Raw genomic sequence first — 12,500 nt, 5'->3', positions numbered from 1 at the left:
GAGCGGCACCAGCCTGAAAAATATGCACAGACGAGTTGATACTCCCGACAAGTGTGCGCGCCATGTTATATATGATCCGCAAAAGCTCCCCATTAGCTGGGAAACACTCGGGGAATTGGAGAGGGATAACAACCTTTCTCTGTATGTGTATAGTATTCTCAAGAATCTTGGAGAAAAAGATAACCGCTACAGTCTCTCACAAGTGAGGAAAGGAAGAGATGACAACAAGAAGCGGTTAATCATACATCTCCTCCTGCTTGAAAATGAGCATGTGTGCCTCATCACAAACTTTAATAGATTTGTGGACGCATTCACATACAGAGACAGAACCTCTGAAAAACACTTTTGTCGCACATGTTTCTCACCCTATCATACACAAGCGGAGGCCGATAACCATAGTTCAGGGTGCAAGTATCAGTTCAGGTAACATACCCACGCCCTGGTAGCAAACTTTCCTTTACAAACTACGGGAAAGCATACAGTCCATCGCACATCTGTGTGTATGATTTTGAGGCGTACATGGATAAAACACAAGCAGGAGGCAGATGTGTATCACATCACAAAGCATTTGCCTATGGGTTTATCATTATTGATAGAAGAGGCGATATCGTGCACAGCTCTACTTACAAAGGCGTCGATGCTACCACACACTTTGTAAACACCCTATCAACCAAATGGAGTGATATTGTGAATGCCATGCCCTCCTATCCTCTCCACATGTCGAACGAACATGTGCGTTTGCATAACAACGCAAGTACATGTCAGTTATGTCATCAGAAATTTACCAACCCAAAACAGAAACACCGCCACCATGACCACAACAAAGAACAAAATAACTATCTCGGAGCATATTGTGCCAGGTGTAATGTTCAAATGAGAAATCATTACACTCAAATGCCGTGCATTGCACACAATCATTCGTACGATCTTGGATTGGTGCTTAAGGAGATGCAAGTCAATGTGAACATCAGTGTGCTTGTTAAACAGGGTCTTAAGTACCACAGTGTAAGCGTTGGAAATCTAAAATTCCTCGACAGTATGGCATTCATGAATGGTAGCTTAAGCTCCCTCGCCAAGACGCACATTGAGAGCGGGCTCCCGTTAAAGTACTCAAAACACCTCATACAGCACCTCCCCCCTGAAGCTCATTCATTACTCCTGACCGGGAAGGGAATCTTTCCCTATGAATACCTCGATGATTTCACGAAGCTCGAGGATGCAAATCTGCCTTCTATTGAGCATTTCATAGTTCTCTTACAGGAGAATCACCCGCGAAGGAGGAACACGACAACGCTCTGAAAGTGTGGGAAGTAGCTCAATGTCGCACGCTCGGTGATTATGCGGATTGTTATCTCCGCGTGGATATCGGTTTGCTTGCCGATGTGCTTATTGAGTGGAGGTCAACGCTTTTAACAAAGTACAACCTCGACATGGTAAATTACGTGAATCTTCCTGGGTATGCATATGATGCATTTCTGAAAATGACAAAAGCCGAACTCGAGCTCATTTCAGATCCAGAGCTGGCTCTCAAAATTGAGCGCTCTGTCAGGGGAGGGTTGACAACGTGTGTTCGCCCATATACAGAGGCCAATAACGCGCTTGTAAACCCTGGCTTTGATACTGAAAAGGAAAAAAGCTCATACCTGTTATATCTGGACTTTAATAGTCTATATGCCACGGTAATGTCTGAAAAATTGCCATACGGCAATATTCGGAAATTATCTCTCGATGAGAAAACGGAGTTTGTGGTAAAGGGTTTGTCCGAACACGACGAAAGCGGTGATATCGGCCATTGGATAGAGGCTGACTTATGTATTGCACCCGGTGTGGCAAGAAAAATGGATGACCTGCCCCTTCTTATCCACCACATGAACATAAGACACCAAGATTTGTCTCCATACAATAAAGATCTCTTAACCTCTCAGAACCGACGCGTTCCTTCCAAAAATGTAAAACTCGTCGCATCCCACCTACCGCAGCGGAATTACCTTATTCTGTTGAAACATTTGCAGCTCCTAATCCAGCTAGGAGTGGAAGTGGAAAACGTGCACGAGGTCTATGAATTTTCGCAACCTGAATATCTGCAGCCTTTTATTCACGAAAACATTAAGGCCCGTCGCGAAGCCACTGACAAAGCTCAACAGCTCTGTTTCAAAACGCTGTCTAACAGCGTGTTCGGCAGATGTTTGATGAACCCGCTGAAAAGGTTGGAGAAGGCCCACATGGTCTGTAAAGCCTCTACATTTTTGAAAAAGATTAGAGATCCTCGTTTCAAAAGGATCATTCCCCTGGCTCCGAATCGGGTAATATCTATATCATCAGCAAAGTCTGTCTCAATGATGTATCCTCAGTATGTAGGCTTTACCATTCTGGAATTGGCCAAATATAAACTCTATGAGTTTTTTTTTATAAAGTGTTAAAACCTCTTTACGGAGAGAGGGTAAAGGTCTGCTATTCTGATACTGACAGCTATATTCTCTCTGTGGAGACAGATAACATCTTTACAGATTTTGCAATGTCTCCTCTGAAAGAATGGATTGACACTTCTAACTTTTGTCAGGACCATCCGTTGTACAATCAAACGGTTAAGGGAAAGCTCGGTTTGTTAAAATCCGAGACAGGGGAAATTCCCATCAAGGAGGCAATATGTCTTAAACCTAAGACATATTCTCTTTTCCTGGATAATGGACAGTCAACTTCGGGTACAAAGGGAATATGCCATTCTGAAAAGAGAAGGCTGAAACAGGACAACTTTCGTCGCATTCTTTTTCAAAAAGAGGAGCATGAATTCGATCAGGTGAGCATCACAAATGTTAACGGTCAAATGACTACCACAAGAACCAGAAAACGTGGCTTGTCATTGTATGACGACAAACGTTGGTATATAAATGCATACAAATCGCTTGCATACGGGCATCCTGACATTGAACACCGTCAAGCAGAGAGTGAAAGTGATCGAGAAGAGACGGAGAACATAGGTATGAACGCCGCAGGCGAGAAGGGGGTGAGGAACGAGGAGAGGGAGAGGGAGGAGGAGGAGGAGGAGGAGGAGGAGGAGGAGGAGGAGGAGGAGGAGGAGGAGGAGGAGGAGGAGGAGGAGGAGGAGGAGGTGGAGGTGGAGGTGGAGGTGGTAGCGACAGCGACGACGACGACGACAACCCGATGTAATTAGACAAGAATTAAGGAATCCAACCGGTGAAAGATTGTACAACCTGTGGAGGGGAAGACAACACCTTGTTTCAACCCATTTCCCTCCTCTTGTGCGAGATAATGCAAACATTCCCCAGCAAGAACACAGACAACACAGACGACGACAGCGGCAAACTGGCAAACCGGCATCTCGAAAACGCAGGAAAACCCTAACAGGAAACCCCTTCATTCTCGAGGAAGCACAAGAAGACGATAGTGAAAGTGACGAGTAAAATTACAAGTTTCAGCATGTTTGCCAATCAAAGAGAGGTTGTGTGTGTGTGTGTGTGTGTGTGTACCATATTTTATTTAAAACTGTATATAGGTATTTATACTCTGTAAAATCTTAACAATAAAAGAGACCCAACATCTTTGTGTCATTTTCATTTCAGACCTTCACCATGGAACATAACTTTTCATATCCCTGCTTTAAGAGCGACACGCTCAACCTCTTTGCTCACCCTGCAATGGTGATAATTGCAGGTATTACCAATTCCGGGAAGACATACTTAACCTCAAAAATTGTTATGCATTATCAAGAACAGTTTGATTATATAATTATATGCGGGAGCGATTCCCACCCTCTCGAAAAAGAAACCTCTCTATCTGGAAAACTTGTTGTCAGTAAAGATATTATAGATCCAACAGAACACAAAACAAATCCAGGCGATCGCATTTTGTACATATTGGATGATTGTTTTATTGAAGCAGCTAGCAACCAAATTGTAAGTAATGCATTCACAAAGGGACGACACGAAAACGTGTCTGTTATATTGGTTGTTCAAAATGTGTTTATGAACGGGAAATACAGTCGAAATATTTCGCTGATCACTTCTCATTTTATCTTGCTGAAACAGAGAGATCTCAGACAAATCGAATGTCTGGGTCGACAGATTTATGGGAAAAGCGACGCCAAACGATTTCTAGAGCTATATAAGAGAAGTGTTCTTTCGACACCTCGCAGCTATTTACTTGTAGACCTCGGGTGTGAAACTCCGGAAAAGCTTCAGTTTCGCAGTAATATCCTCTGCGAATATTTTCCTTATCAAATTGTCTACGAATGGTAATTTCCAACAGTGCAATGCAAGTCCTAAAGGACTTGTATGAAGACTATAGACAACCATGTGGTTTAGGTGGTATACAATCGCTTTTGAATGCTGCGCGCACGCGTCTGGGCAGGAATAACATTACACTGCCGGATGTGAAAGAATATTTCTCATCTCAACGCGCATACACTCTTCACAGACAAACCCGGAAAAAGTTCCCCCGCCGGCAAACAATGGCAACGCGCCCGCGCAAAATCTTAACATGTGATTTGGCAGATATGCACAATCTGTCAAGACAAAACGACAAGACTGCTTATTTGTTGGTTTGCATAGATGTGTTTAGTCGCTTCATGCAAGTTAGATCATTAAAAAGTAAAAATGAAACCGAGGTAGCACAAGCAATGCGATCTGTTTTAGATACGGTCGATTCTAGAGGTTTAACTCGTTTGTTTACAGACACAGGGCGCGAATTTATGAATAACACGATGAATGCATTACTGCGCGAGCGCAATATGCGGTGGTATACAACACACTCGAAAGAAATAAAGGCAAGCATCGCTGAAAGACATGTAAGAACCCTCAAGGAACGCATTTATAAATATCTAACTCTTAAAAATACGCTGCGATATGTTGATGCGCTCCAAGACATTGTGTCCGCCTACAACAAGCGCGCGCATGCCGGTCTGAAAGGAGTTACTCCTTTCAAAGTTCACCGTCGTTATACACAGGCGCAGTGGCGGCATCTCTTTCGGCAAATGTACGCTCCATCGTTGAATGGGGCTATAAAAAAAGACCGTTCAATATCCAGCAATCTGAAGCTTAAAGTAGGGGATACCATGCGCATCGCAGCACGCTCTCACACGGACGTATTTCGCAAAGGTTACGAAATACAAAATACGGAGGAGATATTTAAAATCCGCCGTGTTGATTGTCGTCAAAACATTGTTGATTATTATCTTGAAGATCTGAGCGGTGAGGCAATTCAGGGTTTGTTTTATCGTGAAGAACTCGTTCCGTCTGTCGTGCCAAATTATCACCCATATAAAATATCCTCGCGTTGGAACAAGTCTAAACAGCAAAGAGAATATCTCGTACGCTGGATTGGCTATCCAGACAAATTTAATTCATACATTACGATTGATGACATGCGTTCAGGTTCATGACAAAGCAATCTCTCACACCGCAGCACATTGATGTGTTAAAGCTTATTTGTTCATTAAAGCCGAAGCGACGGTCTGACTTTATATTACAATTAAATAAAGAACAAGTTAGGTGCATCGCAGAGGTGTTTTCCAACTTTTTAAAGAAAAATCTAACATCGGAGAAGAACATTATCAAAAAGCTAAAAAGACATCGGGAGGCGATTAAGACAGTATCTCTTAAACGAACATCTGTAAAAAAGAAAAGAAAAATTCTCTCATCGCGCGTGGGAGGAAATATCTTATCTATGCTATTGCCGCTTGCGATCAACGCATTTACCGCTCTGATTTAACAGAAATGAAAGAATTTTGTCTGGTTCCAAAATCTGTGGTCGACCGCCATCTGATATCGAAAACATCGAAACATGTAGCTATTAGCGATGACGACAATAGGAAACTTGCATTAGAAGCACAGTCAAAGAAAAAATCAAAGCCCAAAGAGACGGCAACGAGAGTAAACAAGAGCATCACCCGCGGCAATACTCCCGCGCGAAACGGTTGCGGCCGCGTTAGGTGCGGTGCGCGCGCGAGCACCTCTGACGCAGGTCCATGTGCGGGCGGGCGCGGGGGCGGGCGCGGGCGCAGGGGGGCCACTGAACCAGGAAAACCGTCAAGTGTTTCACACCGCATTTCGAAAATTAGGAAGAAGAGGAGGAAAGAAAAAAAATTGTAATCATGATGCGATGACAGTGCCTCTTCCAACTGGTGTCTTGCAGAGAATGCCTACAAATAATACACCTCCTAAATCATTAAACCCATCGTTAGAGCACTTGGTTGGTGTTTTTTTTTAAACACACAACAGGATTATGCTAAATCTCTCCTGGGGATTTATCAACAACAACCTCTAATTCGTTGGGATGAGATGGGTCAGCTACAATCACCTGTGTCGGGTCTGAATATACTTGATGTAATCAAATACATGACATCGGCCACATCGCTTTCGCTCAAAGAAAAGGATTTATTAAGATTATTACACAGCTTTGCCCCGATACCTCTTGAGTATGTGCGCAATCCAACGGCCAAGCGGTTTCTCTCAGGACGTGATTATAAGGGCGGTGGAAGCACAAAATCGATGCCAGCATTTGCCTCTAAACACATGCGGAAAAAGATGCGTTGGAACCCTTATTAACACCGTTCAGATGGGATATAATGCGAGGCATTTCAGCACATGTACCAGTCGAGACTGTCGAATACACAACCATGAGCGAAAACGGTGAACTTCTCGACAGCGCATCTTCGCATTGCAGCGCCGTCACAACCAGCACCGACGATGTTAACGCGGTCGGTGATAATAATGCATCGACGCGCGCTCTCGCTGTCGAATTATACGATTTTACCGCTCGCAGTACAAACATGATATTATCGTATCGTTGTGGGAGACCTACCAAGCCTTTCTTGCAAATCAATTGGACCAAGCATACCGCCAAGATGCTGACGATGCAATGGAAGACCTGAGCCACGCATCACAAGAAGAAACAATTCGTGCTATTGGTAAATATCGCAGACTTGCTTGTCTGTATAATCGACAGACTATCGGTTTTGAAATGGGTTACCGACTTGTGACTAAACTACGCAGGTGAAAACATGTATGGGGGGCGGGGGGCCATGTTTGCGATATAAAGCGAGGTTGGAAGAGCTGAGGGAATGCACTACTTCGACAGACACTGTGGTGTGTGAACACGCAAAAATCTCCCAAGAAACGACTTTGAGGATGAGCGCAGAGGAGAGAGAAAGGACCCTTGAAACTTCGATGGATGCAGCTATCAACAGTGAACACGAGCCCAGCCGTATGTATCCTCTGGTCATGCGCCAGGGTGTTATTATTCGGCCGGATCTGAATAAGGAAACTGCAGTTTGTGTTGTAGCCAATGCATGTGGAAAGACCGCTTACGCAACCTCTGGCGTGCTGGAAAGAGAGTACGCCCACGCTGATCTCTACAGATGCTGGAGGCGGATGTTTTCTACGTCAAGGGCAATCACAGCTGACCGCGATCGTACGGGATCCATCGTCGTGAGGAGCGGTGATGTGGGACCTACAATTATATATCTGATTGCTCATTTCAGACCGGGCAAATCGTTGGAGAACAATGAAATTGCCATGAAACAATTAAAATCTAGCATGGACAAACATTACGTGAGCGGGTTAACAAGTGATAATTTGGACGACTGCCTGAAAAAGCTGGATGAATGTCTTGGTTTTTTGTTTGCACAGCTGAAAGATATGAACATTAATGAAATTTTATTTCCTGTTGAAGAAGAAGGCGGTAGCTGGTGCAATTCATACGTTGTACCCATTCAAAATTTTGCCATGCGCTGTATGCCTCTAAAGATTCCTGTTGTGTTAATAAACCAGAACTCGCGCATTCAACCGGAGTCGAACATCTGTAATGCGCAGCACCTGCGTCGTTCGTCGAGGGATGAAGCCGAGGACCGTCGCGGTGTAGATGGTGATGCGGACGATGTCAACACCGGCGCTGACGAATGCAGAAGACGGTGGTCGCCTGCAGATGAGACTCCAGCAAAGCGTCGGAAGTTGGAAGAGGACAACTAATTGCTTTCTTATTTGTCTGTTATTTGTTATGGTATAATATATATATATATTTTGTGTAATTAATAAACTAAGTTGTGTGTATTCTCACTTTTATTAACCTCTACACTCATGACTATAAAATTAAGAGATCAACAAAGGCGGTCGCAGTTGTTCTCCAACATTCACCATGGAGACTGATAACCAATATTTATACATTACAAGCGGTGCTTCGAAGGAGGTTTTTCCTCATAATACTTCCCATGCCTTTGAAAATGTTATAGCTCCTTTAATGTTGGATTCTACCTTGGATTATGAGGTTGCACTGGTCAACTTTTTGCATCCTAAAAACTATTACACCATTTTGGCAAATGATGAGGATTTTGCTATTCATCTTGTGTACACATGTGATATAGAACCACATATTCTCAGACAAAATGTGGTAAAATATGTTCCAAAATTTAGCATGTTAGGCCAGATGAGAGGTGTGCAAACGTTGTTAGATTTAATACATGATGATATCATAGCCCAAACAGAGGAAATACTTGGTAAAGATGCAATTAAGAAGTACATACCAAATGGGAGGTTATTAGCTTACGACTGGGACGCAGATCGTTGCCACGTCGAGACCTCATTCTATGGCGGGAGAGGGAGCGAGGGTGAGATCAGCCGTGACCGCTGCCGCCCCGATATGGGAGTTTATTTTTCGCGTCGCATGTGTCGCATGCTCGGGTTTGACGAAAATAAAATCTATCGCTTTTATGTTTCTCACCCGCCTTCTGTTCGTGAAAAGTTGAATTTATATAATAATAATATAGGCGCCAGATCGCCAAGAACAGACGGCGATGTCGATTTCTTATATATATATTCGGATATTGTTACACCCTGTCGATTTGCAGGTCAACAAGTTAATATGCTTGATGCTTTTGCATGGCAGGGAACGAGTGCAAAAGGGTGTACACCTCCTCTATATAAACAACTCTTAAGCAAGAGCATAAATTCTGTAGGTGTGCGCATCACAGATCAGAACGGATATCCTTTGGTGTTTGACGAGAACCAATCGGTTATGCTTATACTACACATAAGACCTCGCTAAATCCAGCATATATAAACACTGTGCCTGGGTGTCTTTGCTTACTTTACAACAGGACGTCGTTCCGACTTGTTTGGTTGTTATTAGCAAAGAAGATATGCAATAATCGCCATGTATGCAAGGTCGTCTTTTGTCCCTCCTATGTCAGAGGAGTTTAGAACGATTTTTGAGAACCCGGAAGCATTGTTGAAACCTGTTCGAGGGGGGTCTTTAAGCAATATCGGTGTATATAATAGCTATGACCACTATCAAAGAGGGGCGGGTCTGTTCTCCTTTCTTGGTAATATCGGCAAGAGATTAATCCCGTTTGTTTCTCGGCTTGTGAAGCCTGCACTCTTGGATTTTGGCTCGGGTGTTATTGATGATATGCGAGAGGGGAAGACCAATCTAAAGTCTTCTATGAAAAGAAGAGGCATCGAGGCAATCAAACAGGTGGGGGCCAGGGCGATGAGAGGAGGGGGGAGCAGGCAGAAAACATAAGAGAGTAAAGAGATTAAGGGGCCGACCTAGTTGTTCAAGCTATAAAACAGATGTGTTTTCCCTGGTATAGTCAGTTATAGTCCTGCCTTGCCTCTGTGCGCAAATACTAGTGTGGAGAGGAGCTCGGTATTACAAGTAAAGACAATGAATCAATACAAGACACCTGTCTCATCATATGTTGCCAGGGTGAACGATATGTTCCCAGAACAAACAGAATGCACATATTCGAATCAGCAATAGAGGAAAAGACAGAAGTTGATTTGTTACCGTTCAATGCGGGGATAAACGGGTCGATTACGGATAATTATGCCGAGTTCAGGTGGCCCGCGGGGCAAAATTGTTATATTCATCTGTCTCGAGTAGTACTAGAGCTCAAGGGAACCCTGAAGAAAAATGACGGAAGTTCGCTAGGGGATGATGATCATGCAGAATTCTGCAATTCTACCATGCACTCGCTAATCAAGTCTGTATCGGTGTACTTTAATGGGCAACAAGTAGAGCAAAATCCGCTATATAATTTCTCTTCGTATATGCGTTTAGTAACGAACATGTCACCATCGCTAAAAGAAATATGCAGTATTTTGAACCCTCTAAGATTCTGCCGAATTTTACAAACGAATACTTTACCAAATGTAGTGCTAGCGAGAAAGAATCAATGAACGAAGTTATGTCTCTGTTATTGATGGATATAGCTTCAATGGATATGTATCTTTTGGATAACGTATCCATGCGAATTCGACATGAGTTTGCTACAGACAAGTTTGTTGTCAATGCAACCCCCGACACCAACCCATAAACCGGTTGTAAATATCGATTCGTGCAAACTGCATCTTACCACGTTGAAACCCAGAGATGCAGCAAGAGAAGCACTTAACAGATCTTTACAACGCAGTCCTCTCAGCTATGTGTTTAATAAGACACTCTACAAAACCTATGTCATGGCTAGTAATCAGACACGGCTGGCAATAGACATGCCCTGGAGTTCAACTATTCCTGAAAAGTTATTCTTATTTATGGTAGACATGAAAGCATACGCCGGAGATTATACAATCAACCCGCTTCATTTTGGACATAATCATCTGAGCAAACTTTTGGTGACCGTCAATAACACATCTGTGTATAATATAAGCACGAGTTTCCCAACACAGTACTCAGACTTGTATTATCATTCGCTGAATGCATTGGGTTTAGAAAAAGGATATTCACTCACCAAGAATGGATTTGTAAACGGGAAAATGATCGCAGTCATGGACTTACAACCAGAAAAACTGCAGAATGCATTAGCAATAGAGAATTCTGGAAGTCTTAGGATTGGTGTTGAACTATCGCAACCGCCTACTTCAAATATTGTTTTATTCTTGGTGGGTGACACACAAGGAGTGATTTATATCGATAATGAGCGCAGGGTAGTAACTGATATTTGAGCATAATGAATTGTTATGAGGTGGGCGATATATGCTCGCAATTTCTCGGGAGAGGGTTTGTTTTACGAGGGTGCTATCTAGCGGATCAGTTGCCTGTAAGAAAATATCGCGGTGCTTATAATTTCTTTGTAGTTAACATTCTTACATCTCGACACAGACCATCAGAGATGGGACATTATGTTTTAGTTGTGAATGGAAGATCAAGTATTGCCCATTTTGATTCTTATGGAATTCAACCGCATATTTTTTCTCCGTGGTTGCAGGCTTTCATCGATCAATATTACGAAAAGAGTTTTCTCAATATTAGCAAGCCGTTGCAGAGTCTTGATAGTTTGACATGCGGAGCTTACGTCATTTTTGTTATGTTCAATATAAATTTACACGGGGTAGAAAACATTAATCAAATATTGTGCAGGTATTTTTCGAAGAATGACTTTAGATATAATGATAAGAAGGTAATCAAGTTTTTATATAGACATTTTAAGATGCCGAGATGTGAAAGACTATTGCCAAAAACTGTATTGCGGGTGAAAGCGTGTTAATTACCAGATCTTTCTCGCGGTAATTTCCCTCCCGTTTTTCCCCCTCGTCTCGATTTTTTACAAGTTTTTCCTGTTGAGAGGGAACCAGGAATAGATGCGTTCGGGGTGTATAAAACCCGACCGGCTGAATCGAACAATATCCATACTCTGCTTTTTCTCAGAGCAAGATAGACCCTCACCACCGCCATGAATTCCGTCATTGCAACATGTTTTGACAAGGGTAAGTAATTCCTGTGTTGCAGTCTTGATGTTTATCTTTGTATTATTTTAAGAAGGACGGGTAATTTCTGTGTTGCAGTCTTGATGTTCATCTTTGTATTATTTTAAGAAGGGCAGGTAATTTCTGTGTTGTAGTCTTGTTGTAGTCTTATTTTAAGGCTGAATATTTCTATTGCCTGCGATATTTTGTATATGTCTGTGTTATTTATGTTTCTCTCTTTTCAGCTATTAAGGAGAGTAAGCTTCCTTTGGTGTTTATAGCAACGCGGGAGGAAAAGTTGATGTCTGCGGTTAACGGTGAGTATATTTGGGACATGATCTGATATTAAGTTTCATCATTAAGATTATGCTTTTTTTATGATGTGCGATCTCTGGTATTCATATCAGCTGATAGTTTCTGTTAACCGAGAATATATTCTGAACACGTTCTGATATTATAACTAATCTATTTCAGGGCAGCATTGTCTTTTATTTATAACAAGTATTAGCTTTTGAGGTTCTAATGTTCCTTTCTTTATGTTGCAGCTCTGAATCAGACCAAAGGGGTCTATTTCGTCTTTGCTGGCGACGAGTCGGGATCCCCTCACCCTCGTAACCTGCACGTTCTCCAAGCCCCATTAAGAACGTTGAGATGAGCCAGCCGCCACCACCGAGGATGCGTTCTCGTGAAGAGAGCCCGGCACGGGATGGTTCGGCGTCTGTTCGGTCGTCGGTTCGCCCTGGGGTTGTGACGTTTGTTGGCCCGAGGGCATCCCCAGTGCCCCAATACAGCCAGGGGTCT

General features: G+C 42.9%; 2 protein-coding genes across 2 annotated transcripts; both read left to right on the top strand.

Annotated features, from left to right (window-relative positions):
- The first annotated feature begins 519 nt into the window (after positions 1–519).
- Positions 520–3,422, top strand: LOC138859804 (uncharacterized). Its single transcript, XM_070116090.1, has 4 exons — positions 520–1,054; positions 1,261–2,303; positions 2,489–2,978; positions 3,268–3,422. The coding sequence occupies exons 1-4, from the start codon at positions 520–522 to the stop codon at positions 3,420–3,422; spliced, it is 2,223 nt and encodes a 740-aa protein (XP_069972191.1).
- An 848-nt stretch (positions 3,423–4,270) lies between these two features.
- Positions 4,271–5,398, top strand: LOC138859803 (uncharacterized). The gene has a single exon (XM_070116080.1). The coding sequence runs from the start codon at positions 4,271–4,273 to the stop codon at positions 5,396–5,398; it is 1,128 nt and encodes a 375-aa protein (XP_069972181.1).
- Positions 5,399–12,500: the final 7,102 nt, after the last annotated feature.

This window comes from Penaeus vannamei, chromosome 3 (genome assembly GCF_042767895.1).
Source record: "Penaeus vannamei isolate JL-2024 chromosome 3, ASM4276789v1, whole genome shotgun sequence".
Classification (NCBI taxonomy): domain Eukaryota; kingdom Metazoa; phylum Arthropoda; class Malacostraca; order Decapoda; family Penaeidae; genus Penaeus; species Penaeus vannamei.
This window is presented reverse-complemented; position numbering and strand designations above follow the sequence as displayed.

What these genes read in the sequence shown, in the direction of transcription:
- LOC138859803 (XM_070116080.1), top strand. Translation starts at nt 4,271, where the DNA reads ATGCAAGTCCTAAAGGACTTGTATGAAGACTATAGACAACCATGTGGT.
- LOC138859804 (XM_070116090.1), top strand. Translation starts at nt 520, where the DNA reads ATGGATAAAACACAAGCAGGAGGCAGATGTGTATCACATCACAAAGCA. An exon ending in CAGTATGGCATTCATGAATG is followed by an intron (nt 1,055 to 1,260) that starts GTAGCTTAAGCT and finishes GTTCTCTTACAG; the next exon opens with GAGAATCACCCGCGAAGGAG. An exon ending in TTCCCCTGGCTCCGAATCGG is followed by an intron (nt 2,304 to 2,488) that starts GTAATATCTATA and finishes CTCTCTGTGGAG; the next exon opens with ACAGATAACATCTTTACAGA.